The 20,464-nt window shown below is 45.8% G+C and overlaps 1 protein-coding gene across 5 annotated transcripts in view; it reads right to left on the bottom strand.

The window, feature by feature from the left end:
* The window catches only part of LOC114040256 (arf-GAP with GTPase, ANK repeat and PH domain-containing protein 1), a 414,344-nt gene that overhangs the window by 82,451 nt on the left and 311,429 nt on the right, over positions 1–20,464 (bottom strand). For all 5 annotated transcript variants that reach the window (XM_027858294.1, XM_027858290.1, XM_027858292.1 and 2 more), the window contains 3 exons: positions 19,050–19,135; positions 15,982–16,123; positions 12,855–12,989 (listed from right to left, as the gene is read on the bottom strand). In XM_027858294.1, coding sequence (XP_027714095.1) covers positions 12,855–12,989; positions 15,982–16,123; positions 19,050–19,135 — 363 coding nt within the window. The remainder of the gene's footprint in view (positions 1–12,854; positions 12,990–15,981; positions 16,124–19,049; positions 19,136–20,464) is intronic.

The raw sequence follows: 20,464 nt of genomic DNA, 5'->3' as shown, positions 1-20,464 counted from the left end.
CAACAGCTTGAAGCGCTCTGGACAACCTGGTGACTTGGATAAGGCTGTTCTGGGACAACCATCAGTCAGTCGGTCAACAGGCAAGAGCACCACCATGCACCCAGCTTTGTGATGAGCTGGGCGGACACCAAGGCTGGCGGCCCTGCCCTGCAGGACTGAGAGTCAACGGGGGATGTGCAGGAAGTGGGGAGGGAACAGGACCTCAACTCCTACCCCGAGCCAGATGCCCTGACCTTCTCTCATAGCCTACAGTCCTAGAGGATTAACTGACCCCCAAGAGGCCACCGCGGTTCAGAGCACAGACTAGAACCCGCATCTTCTGGATGCTGAGGCCAGCTCACTGCCAATACAGCATGGTGTTCCTCTACAGGAAAATTGTAATAAGGATGAACAGCAAGGCAAGCCCTAAGGCTTGCCAAGTGCTTAACAAATATTTCATTTGATCTTCACAACAATTTGGGAGGGAGATGTTATCTCCATTTTACAGATGAGGAAACTGAGGCAGACAGAGGTTAAATGAGTTGCCCTGGGTCATGCGGCTAACTTTCTCGGTGTATGTGTTCATGTAAATATACAGAGATATAGTGTACGTATTAGTGTACATAAAGTGTTTGCCCAGATATACTTACATGAATATATCAATAGCTCTATCTATAGCGCTACCGACGCAGCTGGGTGGTGCCGTAGACAGAGCTCTGGCTTAGAGTCAGGAAGACCTGAGTTAAAATCCGGCCTCTGATACTGACTAGCTGTATGACCATGGGCAAATCACTCAGTTTCCTCAACTGTAAAATGGGGATAATAACAGCACCTATAATCTTGCAGGGTTATGAGAAACCAACAGGATAAAATATATAAAGAGCAGTGCCCGGAACACAGTAGGTGCCATATAAATGCTTATTCTCTTTCCTTCCCCCGATACATCTTACATATCAATATGGACATGGGTATAGATCTGCAGATCTATATGTCAATACAGATATGGACATTGACATGAGCAGACATACCGATATCGATATGAAGGGATGAGGGCAAGAACAGGGAATTCCAGGATGAATAAATCCCCTCCACCTGAGGAGGGCAACATCTTCCCTGCTACCTATTGTCCCAGACAGTTGCCTGGATCACTAAGAGGCAAGTGACTCATTCAGGGTCATACAGGATGTGTCAGAGGCAGGTGCTCCTGTCTTCAAGGCTGGCTCTCTATTCATTACGACACACTGCTTCCCTTACATACAGGCATACATACATACATGCGTACATACATACATACGTACGTACATACACACATAGACATAGATAAGAGACACAGATACATACACTCATATGACTATATGACATGCATGTGCATACACACACATACAATAAATACAAGATGAGGTCTTTGCATGAATCAGCACTGTGTCCAGCACGTACTAGGTGCTTAGTTACTGCTGGATGGATGAATGAATGAAAAATCACTGTCTAAACTGAGATAAGATGCCAGTCTAAAGTGAGGGTCCATTTTCTTGAATAAAAACAATTTAAAAAAATAAACCACAAAGGGTAGCTACTATGAAACTTTCAAGACCTAGTTTTCTTGGTCCAGCAGAAGTGAAGAAGGGGGAAAGGCTTCTACTAAAAAGCAGACAGCAGACAAACCTCCGAATAGGGGGATGGGAGTTTGTCTAAATTAACATCGCATCCCATCCTGCCTTTATCGATAAGCCCCAGGTAGCAGGGATGCTCCCAGGGATCACGTAGGGTAGTTACATAGGAAGGCAAGCTAAGTGGGTCAGAAAGGACATCATCATTTGATCATTTAAGAAAAAAATTAGGGAAAGCAGAAAACCGTGCAATTATGAACAGATCATGAACAAAAATAAAAGCCATTTGTATGCATTAATAGCACATCAGGCCAACTCAAGCAGGCTAAAGGCATTAGCGAGGAATCCTGGGGCAAAGCACACTTAACGAAGACCATGCCGACAAGAAATATTAAAATCATCATTTTCAATGTCATTGACAAAACTCACGTTATGAGCAGAAGAGAACGCTCTTAATAGGGAAATTTAAATAGAGAACATTTACTAATGACATTTTAAAAGATTCAATTCTGAGGCGGAGGAGGAGCTAATTCAGGTATTTCTAAGGATTCGAGAGCGCACACGCACATACACACACAGACAGACACACAGACACACACAGACATACACACACACACACACATACATACACACAGAGAGACAGACACACACACACATACATACACACAGAGAGACAGACACACACACACATACATACACACACACACACACACACACACACACACACACACACACACACACACTACTGATAGACCCAGTTTCTACTAACAAAAGACCCACTGGACACATTACAGCTTTAGGGGCTGGACAAACATCTCCCCCAAAGCTGATTTTTGGGGGGAATGGAGGGAGGCAAGAAGTGCCATTCTTGGGGCTGTTTGGCTCAATAGCAGACAGAGCTGGAGACTGGAAGAATACGTTCTCCTTTATTCTACTCAAAAAAGGATATATTGTTCAAAACAAAGCCTAACCGTCTTGGTTTCCTGTTGCCAATTCTTTCTGTAGAGTATTATCATCACCTACAGCTCCATCACCATGCAGACCCACGCCTTAATACTTGTAGATTAAACTCCCAGTGTGGAAACTCTCTCCACTAACATTAGAGCTCCCCAACCCATCTGCCAATGAGAGTGTGAGAGGACTGCCGAGGACATCAAGACATGAGGGGACTCAGGCCAGTGGGTGGCTTCTTGCCTGAGTCGAACTACAGGTCAACTACATCACACAATAGGAAGAGGTGCCATTTTACAAAGCACTTTATCTACACTGTCTTATTTGAGTCTCTCAATAGCCCTATAGAGAAGATTAATCCATTGGGGGGGGGCTGGGGTATTTGCATTTTTGCCTTTACATCATGCCTGCCTGGCACATGGACAGTGGATAAATAGTATCTGTTAAGAGGCAACAGGGTACATAGTGGAAAGAAAGTTGTATTTGGCATCAGAGGACCTGGGTTCAAATCTTGCCAACCTTGGACAAGGCTTCTAAGCTTTCTAGATCTCAGTTTCCTCTTCTGCAAAATGAGGAAGTAGGACCACAAGGTTGATGAAGCAAATTCCAGCTCAAATACCTGAGATACTAATTACTTAATCTCTCAAGGCCTCAGTTTCCTCATCTGTCAGATGAGAAAGTTGGACTAATGACCTCTATGTTGCTTCCCAGATCTAAATCTTAGACACAATGACTTGAATCAAGTCCCCATTTTGCAGCTGAGGAAATGAGTCTTAGATTGGGCAGGTGACTTTCTCAGGCTCATATGGCTTTAGGGATCACCTTTGAACCTGAGTCTTTCTGACTCCACATCAGTGCCACAACACCATCACTCAAACCCAAACCTGAATGTCATTGCTCCTTCCCAACTCGCCAAGGATCCTAGTGGTGCATTAAGGTATTTTAGCATTTTGGAGAATGTCATCTGGGGTATAAGGTTTGCAGTTGATCCACAGCTGCTTGGGAGATAAATCCAAGGTGAAGATTTGTCCTCCTCAAGTCAAATCTCATGTGTCAGCCCACATGAGACTTTGCAGGAATGCTGAGCCTCCCAGTAGACGAGAACTCAGCTCCAGAAGTGTCTCAGGCATAGCCAAAGGAGAGCCAAGCACAATCAAATGAGAAGAGTGTGCCATGGAATACCGAGATGCCTTCCGGAAAGAATCAGTGCAGACCTGAGCTCAAACACACTCTCCTGTCTGGGACTGTCTAGGCACTAACTCTACTTGGAATGAATGAATGAATGAATGAACGAATGAATTCCTCTGGACCAGGACAGTGCTTCATAAAACTCGAGCCTTGCTCAATGCTCAATGTTTCCAAAGGCCAGGGACCCACTTTTCAGGCTCCCAGTTCCATGCTTCAAGAACCCTGAGAATGTCTTAGAACCAGAAAACTCAGTAACAAAGGCAGAGAGAATGATGACCTGCCCCCAAAGTAATACAAAGGGGTCTCCCCTGTGCACACACACATTCACTTGCAATAAGCTTCATCTTGGGTTAGGAGAGAGAATTCTTTTCTATTTCTGCATTAGTATTGGTGTAGAAAAGCAAAAAACACCTTAGTTGAAATGTAAATGGTATTTATTTTGTAATTACATTATTGGCCAAGAAGGGGATAATAGTAGGTGCCTATAGAATACCTTAAGGCCTGAAAAGTACTTTAGAGATATGTCTCTGGTCTTACACCAGCCTTGGGGTGGCCGTAGGGACAACAGAAGACAAAGAGGGCTCACATTCATTGGGCTCCATGGCTGGTCAAGATTCTACAGGGACTCCCCTGGACGCTCACAATGACCCTGGGGGTAGGTGCTATTATTATCTCCACTGCAAAAATGAGGAACCTGAGACTGAGAAAGGTGATGTCACTGCACAGGGTCTTAAAGCTAGAATTAAGATAATACCAACATCAGAAGTTGGCCGTCTTCCCCACGGTCATACAACTGAAGGTCCAAAGCAAAACTCCAGGCAAGTCTGCCTTCCTGACACACAAGTCAAGTGGTGGGTCCCCTCTGCCCATTCCTTCCATTAACAATGCCTTATCTCTGTTTGGAGAGGGTTCCAGGTTCCTGTTCCAGGAAAAGCCATACACCATCTGGCAAACCTAACAGCAGGCTGGAGAGGTGGCTTTGGGGACAGGGCTACGAACAGCCAGCTCGTCCAGCGCCTGAGAGGGAAAGGTCGGCGAGGCGCCTCAGTGGCTGGAGAAGAAAGCACCATGTCAGCCACACAGCCACACCGATGCCATCGACCAAGCAATGTGAAGGGGCTGCAATCAAAAGCAGGTCTGAGAGCACCTATACAAGATGAAGTCACAGACCCTGAATGAGTTTAATAGGTATAACACGGGATGAGAGTCGATTGTGACAGCTCATTAGTGTATAAGGAGGAACAATCACCTACTGGCATTTATACAATTCCTCACACTTTCCTTCTGACTGTAAAACAAACTGCCCCCCCCCCACGCACATGCACACACACACACGTCCTTACCATCACAGACGCTCACACCAGCACAGGGGTGCTTAGCTCCCTCTCCCCCCATAATGTTAAGCCAGTAACATCAGACCCTGCCATTTCTTGGAATGCCAACCTCAGTATCATTCTGATGCCAGTTTTAGAAGTTACACTATTTATAATGTGTACCTTAAAATGCTTAACTTAAAAGACCATTCACATGGAACTAACTATCCCCAGGGCCAGTGCTCCCCCAACACAGTGTTTTCAAAGAGCCAGTTATAAAAATTGGCTGCGACACGTGCATTAAGTTTCCAAACTCTGGCTAACATCAACGCTGAGCAGCCAGATAACCTTGAACCACCGAGATTCAGAAAGCAGCTCCAGGGACACAGGTGCCTTGGTCTGTAACATGCAACAATTCAAGATTACTCCAGAGACTGTTGTAGTCATGTGACTCCAGGTAAACCCTCATTTCACTGTGTTTGGGAATAAGTCAAGAAGCATCCTTGGACTCTGGACTTACTGGGTTAATCTTAGAGAAACAAACAGAAATATGTTATTGGTTCACGGGTAGATGGACCCTCGGAGGGCATGTAACCCAACCCCCTCAATTTGTAGATGAGAAAACTGAGACCGAGGAAGGTTAAATAATAACTTGTACAAGATCACACAGGCAGTAAGCCCCAGACACAGGATTTAGAGTCCGGTTATCTGTCTCCGACACCAATGTTCTCTCCAACTTATCCAGTCCATATTTTCTTTGTACAGAGTTATTCTCATACCTCTCCCCACATTAGACTGTTGGCTCCTTGAGAGCAGGGACTGTCTTCTGCCTTTCTTTATAGCCAAGTGCCTACAAGAGTGCCTGGCACATAGTAGGTGCTTAATATTGCTTTTTGACTGCTTATGCCACACTTCCTGTCCACTGACATCAATAAATTAGTGCCATGTTATAAATATCTTGTTAATAATGATATCACTTATTAATTTCTAAAAATATTTAACTAAAATTCTCAGAAGAATATTAAGATTCATCAGCTCTAAGATTTCTCCCTTCTCTCATACATATTAATACTGGGCCATTCTATCTACACATCATCCCCATCGCACTAGAGATAGACTAAGCCTTGTTTAGATGTTTCTATTTATAAAGTAATCTGGACATGGGATTTCATTGGTGAAGGGAACTCTTGGTGTGGAAACACCCTTCACTATTACAGACCTGCAACTCATCTATAACTTATGCTCACAGAGTTGCCTGTGGCACTGAGAGGTGATGTGACTAGAGAGTGGCTCACATACCTAGCAGGCACAATAGGCAGGATTGGAACCCTTATCTTCTGAATTCCAAGCCTGGCTTTCTGTCATTGTACCTCTTCTGCTATCTCTGTCTGTCTGTCTATCCATCTACCTATCAGTCTATCCATCTATCTATCCATCTGTCCACCCATATGTCTATCTGTCCACCCATCCGTCCATCCATCCATCCACCTATTTGTCTATCTGTCTGTCCATCCATCTATCCATCTGTCTGTTTATTTACCTGTCCATCCCACCTATCCATCTATCCATCCATCCGTCTGTCCATCTTTCTGCTTTTCTGTCTATCCATCCATCCATCTATCCACTCATCCATATCTCTCTCTCTCTCTCTCTCTCTCTCTCTCTCTCTCTCTCTCTCTCTCATCTAATAATCACTTGCTGAACTGAACATATGCCCACCTTCCTCAACAGATGCCAGATCTACTCCCTTCAAAGACAGTTGTAAAGTTGGTTCCGAGGGAGTCAGTAAGGGGGTAAATGGAGAGACTGGGTAAGTTAGAGCAGGCATAGCAAGGTGGGGAAGAAAGAAGGTGATTTGCCAGTAGGTGGACCAGAGAATGTTGACATCCTATTATTTAACATCAGTGACAGTTAAAAAGGGCTAAAAGAATATGAACAAGATCACAGAATTCTAGAATTTAAAGGGAACTTGGCAATTGCCTAATCCAACCCATACCTGACAAAAACAAAAACACCATCACTGCTGTGTTATGCTGTTGTGAACAAGTGATTGCCCAGCCTCTGCTCGAAGGCAGGGTGCCCCCGTCACCTCCCCAGGATGCCCATCACATTTTTTTCCCTCATATCAGGCTTCAATCTGCTCAGTGAGTGGCAGCTCTCACCCACTGTTCCACTCATTGGCCCAGGGGGTCAAAAAAGACAAATTCATCTCTGAAATGACTTGCCTGCGGTCCAAGGGATCTCAGAAGCCAATGGGTCCAACTGCCTCATTTTACAAATGAGGAAACTGAGTTCGCACCCCAGCCAGCAGCAAAGTTTATCTCTGAACCCTGATCTTCTTCTTAAAATGTCCACAAGGCAAAGTGTCAAACTGCTCCTGGCTCTGCTCTCTGGGGCAAACTGAACAACCCCTCCCATCTTCCACATGGAAGACCTTCAAATACATTCCTGAATGGAACCACCAGTCCCCCCCCGCCCCAGCATCTTCTACATTTCTTGGCTTATATGACTCAAAATGTATTCTTTTAGAATGCCTCTTCCCCAATAAAAGAAATGCAGCTAGTCATAAAACTATCACAAAAAAACAAAGGGAGGGGGCACACCTGTACTCCCCCTACCCTCCCAGCACTGAGAGCACATGATGGGAAGAAATGAAAGTGTCCTGACTGACATTCGTGAACTTTAAAAAAAAAAAATAGAAAAGGCTGGACCAGCACATTAAACAGATGATACAAGTAGATGCTGAAATCAGGAGGAAATTCCAAAAGATTCTTGGAGTTAAATGATGACCTATTGAATGCAATGCGGCCCAGCCAGCCAGTACCATGGACATCAGCACTGGTCCCAGTCTCTCCCTTAATGAGGTTCAGGTCACCGCACTTGACTTATAGGAACCAAAGATTAAAAAGGGAGGGAAGGAATTACAAGAGTCCCCCCCCCAAACCTCCTAGGGCCAAGACTGGTCTCATGGAGCAGGAGGCTGGAATCACATCCTGAGCCCCCCTTCTTGTCGGGCATTTCCAGGATGTGTCTGCCCCTGTGGTCTCCAAACTCAAAGTCCGTCTCTAAGACGACTTGGATCCTTAGAGCAATGGGACAGTTCAGTGTGTAGAGACTATTAAACTGCAGTGGCCCAAGACCTTGAGGTATGAAGGACCTCCAGGGGCTGTCTCAGCCCACCCAGAGCCGAACAAGAGTCCCCTTGGTCCTGACAAGTGGTCGTCCTGCCTCTGCTTGGAGATCTCCAAGGATGGGGAGCTCACCACCTCCTGAGACAGCTCATTCCTCTCTAGGATAGCTTTCCTTGTTAGGAGCCCAAGACCGGTTCTTTGCACCTGCCACCCGTGTTTCCTGGCTCTGCCTCCTGGGACCATCCTCATCCAGAAATGGGGCCCTTTAGATGCTTGAAGAAAGGCATTCTGTCCCAACCTAGGCCTTCTAAACATCCCCAGCTCTTCAGCCAGATCTCACACGGCCAGAATCCAAGGCCTGTCACAAGCCTACGGCTCTTCTCTGGACACTCGAGATGATCAGAGGTCTGGTTGATGATTGAATCCCCCTCCCCCCAATGCTTTATCCAGATAAAGAAACTGAGGGAGGTTAACTGACTTGCTTAAGGTCACACAGCCAGGAAGCAGTAGTGCTCGGATTCCCGTCTGCCATGTTGGCAAATGTTGTCTGGAAATCCATTTGGGAAAAAGACTTTGCATTTGCAAGATTGGAAAGAAGATGCTTGATCCTAAGGCCCCTGACCACTGTGCGTACATCACAAACACCCAAAACACCTTGTCTGAGGCCACCTGGGAGGGAGAATGAGGCCATGAACCAATGGCAAGGAGGGAGCCCAGGAGTCACAGGTTAGGCTCAAGCCGGCAATATGACCAGAGTTTGGGAAGATAATGGTGAGCCCAGCTAGAGTCTATAGAGTTTTACACGTGCAAAAATAGGAACTATTCTGTCCCCCCAAAACCCACTGCTTGGAGCAGAGAAGAAGCAATAATCCATCAGACAGTGAGCCTCTGTTTTTGCCTTTGTCTAACCTCGCATCCCTAAGGCTGAGCACACACTATGCTTAACTTGGGTTGTTTGATCTATTAAATGTTAAGAGATCCGTAAGTGGATGAAAGTTGAGGGTTTTTCCTTTTTCCTTCTCCCCCCTCTCTCTCCCTTTCTCTTCTTTCCTCTCCCTCTCTCTCCCCCTCCTTCCCTCTTCCTCACCCTTCCTTCCCCTCTCTCTCTCTCTCTCTCTCTGTCATTTCTTGAGGTCAAGAGCTACCTTTGGTTTTCTATTTCCATCCCTAACACTTAGCACAACGCTTAGAATACAGTAAGCACTTAATAAATGTTCTTGTTTTTTAATTCATTCATCCATGTGTTCCCCTGCCCCCGCCCTCATTCTTTCCACATTTCCTTTGTATTTCATAGTGAGTAGCAATGGATTCTGTGATTGGGAGCTTCTGCAGCCTTCCCTCCTCTAGCCGCAGCATTCTCGCAGAAATCTCCACAGCCGGTGCTCGTCCAAGGTTTTCCAAGTCACCACTAGAGGGAACCAGGAGACTGTTTCGTTTTTTGTTTTTGTTTTTGTTTTTAAATACATGAAAAAGGGAGCGAAGGAAGAGCCAGGTGGTACTTGTTTTTAGAAATAAAATTGGTGCTGGAGATTGTCCTGTCCCCAACAGGGGATCACAGCAGATGTGGCAGCGGACGCCTCCAGTCATGAGGATGTAATATCCCAAGACTTAGAGGAGAGAAGGTGCCCTTTAATGCAAGCAGCACATCCAGGAAAGGGGCCTGGAGTCTGAGTCATTAAGACCTGTGTGACCTTGGAAGAGTCATTTCTTTCTCAGGACTTCAGTTCTGCCATCTGTAAAAAATAGGTGGGGGGGGCATAGGAGAAGACTGGGAGAATGTAAGCTCCCTGAGGACAAGGTTAGCTTCACTTTATTTTTGGATCCTCAGGGCCCAGCAGGTGTCTGGCCCTCAGAAGGTGCTTGTTAGTGCTTATACATTGGGGGGTTGATGTCTCGGTTCCTTTTTAGGGCTAAATGTAAGCCCTAGAACACCTTTCTTTTACTTCTGGCAGATTTGGGAACGTTGGACCCCCCAGGTCTGACAGACTAGTGGGTCTTCATGTCACCACATCGTCATCTGATCTCCCAAAAGAAGCCACTGGTGCTAATTTAACATCAATAACCAGACTGGTAGCCATTGTAGCATTTTTTAGAACCCGGAGGAGAACAGAAGGGTGTTCCAAAGGGGGCAAGGCCAAGCAGGAAGGGGTCAAATTTATCATATTCTTTAAAAAGTGAATGCAAGTTATACCTAAAAGACTGAAAGGAATTATCCCAGCCTCAACCATTAAAAAAAAAAAAAAAGCCTGTGACCTTCAAATTCAATTCAATAGAATAAATAAGCCACAAGCACCTACTATGGGCAAAGTACTGGGAATGTTAAAAATGCCAGAAGGCTCAGAGGCATTCACAACTGCCAAGAAGGTTCCAACAGAAAGGTCCGTTTTTCACTCTTCAGGCTGGAATTCTGACTGGTAAAAAATGGAGGGTTAATGTAGCACTGAGCAGAAACATGGAACAGGGAAGGAACAGTGGCCCTGGGCTCAGGGAATCAGAGATTTGGAGCAGAAGGGAGCTTGGAGGCCAATCAGTCCAAGACCCTCCTTTAAAAGAAGAAACGTGAGCATGAAAGTTTATTGACTTACCCAAGGACACACAATTAGTAAGGATCTAAGGCTAGATTTGAACTCGGGTCTTAGGTTCTATTCACTGGGCCAAAGAGCAACTTAAAAATCCCACCTCTGAGGTTGTTCCCTATATGACCCTGATGACCACCACCACATGTGTGACCACTCTGGGCCTCAGTTTCCTCATTGGTAAAATGAGGGGGTTGCATTACATGGGCTGTGAAGTTTTCTCAGCCTCTAGAAATCCTGAGGCCCCGAGCTCCCATTCCAGGTGTGCTCCTGCTGAATTCTGGAGCCCGCCGAATCGGGCTGGAACCTCAGGACCTCCAAGGGAGAGGGCCGTCCTCCGCTGGTGGTCATGCATCTCCCAGGTGCAGGACAGTTCTCCTGGAACAGCTCTCTTTGGCCCCGGGGGCAGGGAAATCTTTGAGGTGTTTTATATTGAGAGAATCATGATGCCAAAGCAAGACTAAAGAACAGCAGTGGATTCTCAGGAGAAATATGGCCACTGGGAGGCTGGGGGGGAGTGTCAAGGAGAGAAGGAAAAGGAGGCTTACCAAGAAATGCGATTTTGGAAGGAAGAGGGAGAAGGACATATCAGGGATGAAAAGGAAGACCAGCCTTGACATTAAAACAAAATGGCAAAAAGCGGATGTCTTACCCTAAGCTTCCCATTTTACAGATGAAAAAATGAGGCTCCGAGAGGAGATGTGCATTACACAGTGTCAGCTGGGTCGTAAAGGAGCAGATCCAAGATTCAAACCCAAGAACTTGGGAAGTGCGGCCATCTTCGTCTTAAAAGATGTGGATGATGGACAGGAAGGATGTGGCAGCGTGGGAGGCTTGGCCGCAGCAAGTAAACATGGTGCCAGCCAGCATGCAGCTGCTCTCCCAGCACACAGGCCGCCATCCCTGCTCCTCCTCCCCTCATTTCCTTAAGAACACAAACTGTGTGTGGGGGGATGATGTGAGAAGGATGGCTCTGGCTTCACAGGTCCTGGGTGTGAATCCCTGATCTCCCAACGGAAGGAAGATCTAGGAAGGTCTCGCTCTCTGGGCTTCTGTGATAATGAATAGAATAAGCACTAGATGGTCCAGAAGGGCCATCCACCTTGATCCATATGCCTCTCCACTAAGCGTTGACCTTGCATGTCTAATCTTTGCAAAGAAGGCACAGAGCAAAGCAAGGGGTGGTTAGGGGAGATGGAGGCGGGCACACGGACGTCTATGGCAACTGGGAAAACCATCCATTGACCTGAGCAAAGAACCCCAGCTCTGGGGTAGGAGGGTGTGGATTCAGATTCCACCTGCCACTTTCTGTATACACTGGGAGGGCAAGTCATTTATCCTCCCTTGGCCTCAGGCTGTTGATCTGCAACAATGATGACCTCTGATTCAGCTCTGAATCTATGGTCATCAAGTTTGCATCAGTCCCCAAAACGTCCCCACATTTTAGCAGACACAAACCATTCTGAGACGAGGGTTAAAGAACATGCTTTCATTGCCCCCTCCACTTAACCATCGCCCGATGACTCACTGTGGTCTGGAGGTGACCGCTGAAACTCAAGGCAAAGCACAAGCTTTGTTGGTACCTGCCAAGATGGAAAGGCTTCCCAGAACCAGCCCATGATGAGCTGGGTGTGCACCATCCCAGGACAAGCCTGGCTCCTTTCACAGCGGCAGGTTTGACCACAGGGGATCGAACTGGCTTCCAAACAACTCACAGAGACCATCCAACTCCTACCCAGGTCCCAGGCCACGACTTTTGTCACTGAAGGGACGGACCACAAAATGATGAATCCCTAGATCTTTTAAGAATCACCATCTTTCACGCCCAGAATGATTTGAAGATGCTCGAGAGGCCGCCCTGCCTGCCCCTCACAAGTCATCGCCCAAATCCAACCCTCAGACACCAAGAAGCAGCAAAGATAACAAGGATCTATTTCAATTATCAGTGTGGTGTGTGTGTGTGCGCATGCATGCTCCCATGCCTTCATGGGCATCTCTGTACAGGTGGGGAAGGAAGGTGGAGAGCGCCAGCAGGCATGGGCGCCATCTTCCAGAAGGGTTCCCTACCACAGACATCTAGACAAGACAGACAAAAGCATCAAGGTTTACCATCTTGGAACACGCGTTCCACGTTCAGGCCGTAGGTCGCGCATGTCTCGTAGTACGTGCATCTCTTCAGGTCATTTGACAGTTTCCGCGCTCGAGCATCATCAATCACACGTGGGTTGTTGGAACTTATCGCGTCTGAGACCAAAAAGTAAAATATCAAAATGTCACTTAACAAACACTGTGAAGACGTCTACAAAGCCAGAACCCTAAAAAACTCACAATACAGAGACGAGAGCAGAGGAAGTTCAGAGGGGGACCAAAGAGGGCAGTTCTGGTATTACATTAAATTTAATAAACTAAAAACAAAAACAGTAACATTACCTAGAATTTATTGAACATTTTAAGGTTTGTAATGAACTTTAAAAGTATCTCATTTTATCCTCATATCAACCTTGGGAGGTGATTATCCCCATTTTACAAAAGAGTAAACTGAGGGTGAGGGAGGTTAAATGATTTGCCCAGAGTCACACAGTTAGTGCCTGGGGCTGGATTCGAAGTCAGATCTTCCTGCATCCAAGTCTGGCACTCTAGCCGCTATATTACCTAGCTGCCCCCAAGCCCCCGCGTAACAGAAACTGATCATTTCACATGTAATCCTCTTCTTTGCTCTTTGTTGATTGAAATCACAAATCCAGATCTCAGAGACTTCAGAGGAGAAAAGCGGAGTCTGAATTCTGAGAAAGCATAATGACAAAGCATGGCAACAAAGAAGAGGTAGTGCCTCCAGCCTGCGTCTTTGCAGAGGTGGGGGGCTCCGGGTGTGGAACACTGCAAGCCCAGAACATCAGATTTTTAAAATGTTCATCAGTTTGGCGGGCTTTACCTGTGTTCTTTTTTTCCAATAAACTATGAGGGAAAACTCTCTGAGATGGGGAGAGGGACACTGGGACATTAAGGGAGAGAAAAACAAAAGTAACAGTAAAAATATCTTTTTTGAGAACCCTTGAACTTGGCATTTTAAATTGCCTGGCATTTCCTCTGAGGGAGGGGATGGATGGAAGGCCTCTTAGGTGACCTCCAGCTTTCCTTCTGTGATGCGATAAGTCACTCAAACGCTTCCCTCCCTGGGTTGGAACAAAGTGGCTGATGCCATTTCAAATTAGGCCACTAGAGGGAGGTGAAGGCAGGGATTACGGACTATTTTGATTGTCAGGTTCTCACTTAGAGATTCCTTGCAGGAAGCAAAGGGAAATACCCTTTAATGTGACAGAACCAGGAGAAAATGAAAGAGCTCGCCCACCAGTCGTGTGGACCTGAGAAGGCTCCAAAGTCTCTTCCTACCAAACGATTTCAGCATCTGAATTGCTATGGCAACCACAGAATTGACTTTGTTCCACAATTTGCTAGAAGGGTCCTCCAAAGTGATCTAGTCCAATCTCATTTTTGCAGACGAAGAAACTGAGGCCCAGGGATTATAAGCTAGAAGGACCCTTAGAGGACATATGCTCTAACCCTTTCTTTTCTTTTTGTTTCTTTTTCTACAGATGAGAACATTGAGGTCAAGTTAAGTAATTTGCCCCAAATCTCACCAATGGGGTTCACACAATTCCAGAGCGCAATGCTGTTTGTTCTACGGTCCTATGATGCTTCCTTATCAACAGACCATCATTAAGCACCTTCTTTCTATTTCCAAGGCCTTGTGCTCCGTGCTAGGAGAGAGAGGTTGATGACATACTTTATTAATTAGCTGATTATGAGAGGCACATGGGGTAGCGGTGAGAGTACTGACTCTGGAGCCAGAGAACTGGGTTAGAAACCATTTCTGCCATTCACTGTACGTATGCAACCTTGTGAGGACACTGGGCCTTGGTGACCATTGGAAGGTAGTGGTGACCCTTGGTTCTCCAAAGTCTAGACTTGAAGACAAGAAGACCTGAAATCAAGTTCCTAATCCAGAAACTGTGTGACCCTGGGCAAGTCACTACTGATCTGTGTCTCAGTTTCCTTATCTGCAAAATGGGGGTAATAGCACCAACCTCACAAGATTGTTGAAAGGATCAAATAAGAAAATATTTGCAAACCTCAAAGTGTCACGAAGTGTGAAGTATTGTTGGCGTTACGAGTATTATTGTCCATTGCAACCTGAGTGCTGCTGGCTTCCTCCAAGCTGGGAAAGCTGTCCAAGAAGCAGCCCAGCTCAGTTCAAATCTGCTCATCCCCAGAACCAGCAAGGGCCCCAGAAGGACAATTGCGGGTGTGGAGTGGGGGGGAGGGGGAGCCTCTTAAAGACCATGAGCAGAGGTGGGGGGCTGGGGACCAACACTGGTGGAGAGAATTTAGGGCTCAGGTTCAATGAGCCCAAATATATGTCATACGGATAAGAATTCAAGGGCTTCTGAAAGGTTTCCAGATTCATTAAAAGCAGGAAAAGGATGAGGACTTCAGAGAAGCATGGGAAGACTTCTATGAGCTGATGTAGAGTGACATAAGCAGAACCACCATAACTACAGTAACATAAATGAAAAGAACAAAAGAAGGAAGTCCAACTTTGAGTAGCTGACAGACCGACAATGATCTCGGAGAAGCAATAATGAAACATACTTCTCTCCTCCTGGCAGGGCTGTGGTGGAATATAAGGACAGAATACTCTATACATTGTCAGGCAGGATAAAGGTATCAGTTGTTTTTACTTAATTATCACTTTTGTTCCAAGGGGTGGAGTGGGGAAGTGGTAGTATTTCCCAAAGTGGCTGCAATATAACTTAATTAAAATATGAAGAGTGCAAGAAGGGATCAGAATTAAATGATTAGCCGAAACCAGTCTTTCAGCTGTTCTGAAGATGTCTGTGTTCTCTGATAGCCTGGGCACCAAAATAACACAAGTCAGTGACAATCAGTACTTCATATTTCCAAATCACACCACCCCCAAACAGGAACCAGAATACCAACATCACTTACCTGCCAGAGTTCTTGTGAATAGCAATGAGATAACACATGGGGAGGGTTTTGGAAATCCTTCAAGGATACAGACATATCATCAGTGTTGTGAATGATGACTAGTACAGTTTTCACAGTAAATAGGGACCTTCCTGGTAGCTCTGGAGTCAGACACAGCTCACCATGAAAATAAATGGTGACCCAAATGGCAGCCCCTTTTTAGAATATTTGGAATCACTGGGTCACTCACCCTGGGTTCCCACTAGTACCATGGGGATCTCACTCGTGTTCCGATAGTTGGCCATTCGACTGTAGTAATGGTAAACTGTCTGGAAGCTGATCTCATCCTCCAAGCTGAAGACAAATATAACAGCATCCACCCACATGGCAAACTGGGGAGGGATGTGGGTGAAGAGAAAGAAATGGGAAATTAGGTGAGAAACAGGTTGGAAACAGCTGAAAAAACACAAACATCCCAAGTGAGAGAAAACATAAACCATTTAGGAAAATGAATCTGTGTGAGTGAGGGTGTGTGTTTGTGTGTGTATGTGTGTGCGCTGAAATTTTCTGGATGAATTTGTTAATTACAAAAGCAAGGGATCAATTACAGTGATGTGAAATTGTCATGGTGCTTTGAGCAAATGGCAATCTATGCAATGCTTTTATATCACAGGTAGTTCTAGGAAATAAACATCGGACTAAGAAACATCCTTTACATGTGAATTGACAAGCTTTGAGTTATAATGGTGGTGGAGAATGTCCTAGTTCAGTTCTTCCACAAATACCCCTGTAAAGACAAACAAATGGCTCCTGGGCTTTTTACTGAAGGAGATCAGGAGAGTTGGAAGGGATCTCAGAGGGTACCCAGGAAAAGCCAGAATTGGAAAAGGATCCCTTCTACAACTTACCCAGCAATGGTTCATCTGCCCACTGTGAGAAGAGTTCCAATGAGGGAAAACCCACAACCCCTAAGTCGACCCATTCCATTCAATGGCAACTTGGTTGTCGGGAAGTTTTTCCTGACCACAAATTTAAACTGGCTTCCGTGCAACTCTCTCCCATGGTTCCCTTTTATTTGAAGTATTTTAATAAAAGGAAGGGTATTTTTCTGCAAAGAGTGATGAACTAAGAGTAAGGATGACCTGTATTCAAATTCTATTGATGCAACTTACTGGGGACTCCTGGGAGAGTCCAGTCCACTTCTCTCTCTCTCTCTCTCTCTCTCTCTCTCTCTCTGGCAATTGAGGTTAAGTGACTTGTCCAGGGTCACACAACTAATAAGTGTCTGAGGTCAGATTTGAACTCAGGACCTCCTGACTCTAGGGTGGTGCTCTATCTACTGCACCACCTAGCTGCTCCAGTCCACTTCTCTTAAGCCCCAGGTTTCTTCATCTGGAGATCAATGGTCTCAGGGTTGTTATGAGGCTCAAGAAGATAATGGCTCAAAAGCATTCACACTCCTTGGGGCTACTCATTCCAAATTTGGAATAGCCTAATTGCCCTGACATCCAGAGCAAGTCTGCCTCTTTGCAATGATCCCTGATTGACTCCTGGTTCTGCTTTCTGGGGCTTCTCCACCAGAAGTAGCCTCGTTCCTTTCCTAAAGGTCAGTGCTTGAAGACAATTCATCATGGATCCCTGGGTCTTCTCTTCTCCAGGCTAAATATTTCTATGTCTTTCAACTGATATTCAACAACAAGAAAAAAAGACTAATATTTATATAGTGCTTTAAGGCTTGCAAAGCACTTTATAAGTACTATTTTATCCTCAAGTCAACCCTGGAAGGTAGGTGCTATGATTATCCCCATGTTACAGATGAGGAAATTGAGGCAGACAGGAGACATGACTTACTTAGGGTCACACAGCTAGTAAGTGTCTGAGGCTGGATTTGAACTGAGGGCTTCCTGATTTCAGGTCCAGCGCTCTACCCCTGGCACCATCTAACTGCTGTTTCCCTTTCTAACACAGAAAGAATGGTCCCAAAGGCTAGCTAGTGCTTCTCCTGGCTGCTCTCTTCAGCCAAAAGGGCTTCAAGAAGGAAGAACAAGGAAAAAAGAAAAAAAAAGTGACCTCCGGTAGCATGTAAAGCTGTCAGAGCTCAAGGCAAGTGACCGATCTCATTTCTACCATTTGCTCTGAGCTCCTCTAAACAAGTTTAGTGATTGAGCCTGGAGGCAGAAACAACTCTATGTTAATGGCATGCACAATAAAGTTGAAAATAAGACATTTTCAGAAGCTTCCCTTTCTTTGAATTTTTCATATGTCCATTTTTCCAAGAATTTTGTCAGTGATTTTGCAAACATTTCTCTGGAAGAGAACTACCACCTGAACTTAAAAAAAAAAAATCATTTTAATGAGATTTTAAATATCCTCACATAGATAAAAAGGGCAATTACCAATCACTTAGAAAATGCCAAGAGGGAGCCTAAGGCCATTAGGGTTCCCAGCACCTTGAGGAGGGGCAGAAGGAGAAACCAAGGCACAAGTTGCTTTCTGATTTGACCCAATGACTTTCCCTAAAAGACCACATGGTCCGTTAGGTCAGACCACCTAGCCATAGTCCAGTGTGGCCAGATCCCTGGGCAGCCTTGTCTCTGGAATCTCCTCCTTCCCTTAACATTTGCCGTATAGGAAGCACAGGGTAATCTCCCCTTTGAAATTGGGGGGCTTGCATTTGAGGACCTCTGAGGTCTAAGCCCATGAAACCGAGAAGCACAACCCTCAGAGCCCTTTGGTATCATGTGACGCTCCCCTCCTCCAATCATGGACATAGAAGGAAGGATGTAGTCTAGAACAGCAGAAAGGGGGCAAGATTTGGAACAAGGTTCCAAAGAGTGGGACTCTGCCATCTTAAGTTCCTGGTGCCATCTCTGTCACTGCCTAGTGAACTTGGGAAAGGGGGTGGGGTCTTTTCCTCTCTGGATATCAGATTCCTTATCTGTAAAATGAGGGGATTAGACCAGAAGTCTTAGGTTCTACTCAAGTCCATGATGCTATGATCTCACCACCTTGGATGAGTCACTTCACTCTGCTGAGCCTCAGTTTCCTGTTCTGTAAAATGAGGACATGGGACCTTTGTGGTTTTATCCAGTGCTCCATCCACAATGGATTTCAAAAGTCATCTCCATTTCAACTCCCAGTCAGTACAGAAATTCTATAGCGCGCATCTTTTAGGGTTTCCAGTATTGCCTTCATTAATTTCCAGAGATCTGATCCAAATTCCACAGATCCCACTTGACCTGGTTGGAAGGAATGCAGACCCTTTTCCATGACTATAGGAAAGCCAGGCTGTGCGGCTGCCGCTGGGTCCGTGCTCACCTGTGCCTCCGGAGGACCCCCTTCATCTCGAATCAGCAGCAGGTAGCTTTGCCCATCCACAACTATTTCCTTCTTGAATCTCCCACCTGTCACACAAAAAGGAAAACTCGTTACAGAAAGGGGAAGAAAGGTGAAAAGGCTGAAGAGACTCAGGCTCCGTGTGGGGAAAAATACAACCTCAGCCCGCCCCAGGGGCTCAGCATTGCTCTCTAGCAATGCCAGGAGTTTTATGAGAACAGCCAAATCCAGATTTTGAAGCTCCCTTCAGAGACCCACAGGCATTCATATCTGTAGCTAGTGGCTTTCTGTGGGATCCCAGGTTCATGACTGGCAAAAGGGAACATTTTCGGGGATCATTTACACTGTAAACTCAAAAATTCCCAAAGGGCAGAAGTTCCTTTCAGAGATGATCAATCATCTCTTAGGAAAAGCAGGTACAGATTTGCTTTGACCCACATTTCAACACACACACACACTCTCTCTCTCTCTCTCTCTCTCTCTCTCTCTCTCTCTCTCTCTCTCTTTCTCTCTTTCTCTCCCCCCTCCTTTCCTCCTTCCCTCCTTCCTCTTGCCTAGGTTGTCTCTGGAATTCATTGCAGGGAAGGGTGTTGCTGAGGAACTGTATTTACTCCCCACAAGAAGCCTGACTCCAGAAAGGAAAACATGAAACATTATGAGAATGGTGACACTTTCTGTACTCACAGGGCACAATTAGAGGGGGGATGCCATCATACTACACACATGTTAGACAAAAAGGAAACGCTACTACAGGGTGATGACGTCTCTGGACTACACGGTGAGGGCCAAGCAGTGCATCTCGCTAGCAGCACGAGCAACAGACTGATCTGGGTTAGAGATAAAGGTCATCCAGGACTCCTTATCCAAGTGGAAGGGCTCAATCCCACTCTAAACAACTACTCCTTTTCTTTTTCTTTCTTTCTTTTTTTTGGACAGGGAACCCGGGGAAGCAAAGGACCGCCAGCGTATCTGGGACAACTCCCTGCAAAGAGCTGGCCATCATCTGTCCAAATAAGGGACACTGTGACTGAAATTGACTTGGCTCCCCCAGCCCTGAAACTGACACTGCAAAGCCACTGGGTAGGGACCCCTTCCCTTTCCAGGGGGAGCCCCAAATATTTCAGACCTCATGCAACCTAACTCAACTGATTCTGGAACATGGCCAATCTTCCTCAGGTTTTCTGGGATAGCCCAGATTAAATGAAGATCAGCCAGAGACACGCAGGCTATAGCCCGAGCAAGGGTTGACTTCCTGTCCTTGGGAACAGACTAGCCCTTCTGAGGCTACTGATATCATCCCAGCCCCCTTCAGTCATGGATTGTCACACCTTCTCTTTAATCAACATCTGTGATTAAGACCTTCCCCATAACATACAAGGACTGACATGAGGGAACCC

Source organism: Vombatus ursinus, unplaced genomic scaffold (genome assembly GCF_900497805.2).
Source record: "Vombatus ursinus unplaced genomic scaffold, bare-nosed wombat genome assembly UNPS02012901.1, whole genome shotgun sequence".
NCBI lineage: Eukaryota > Metazoa > Chordata > Mammalia > Diprotodontia > Vombatidae > Vombatus > Vombatus ursinus.
The sequence above is the reverse complement of the archived record's forward strand: the minus strand, read 5'-3'. Positions and strand labels throughout refer to the sequence as shown.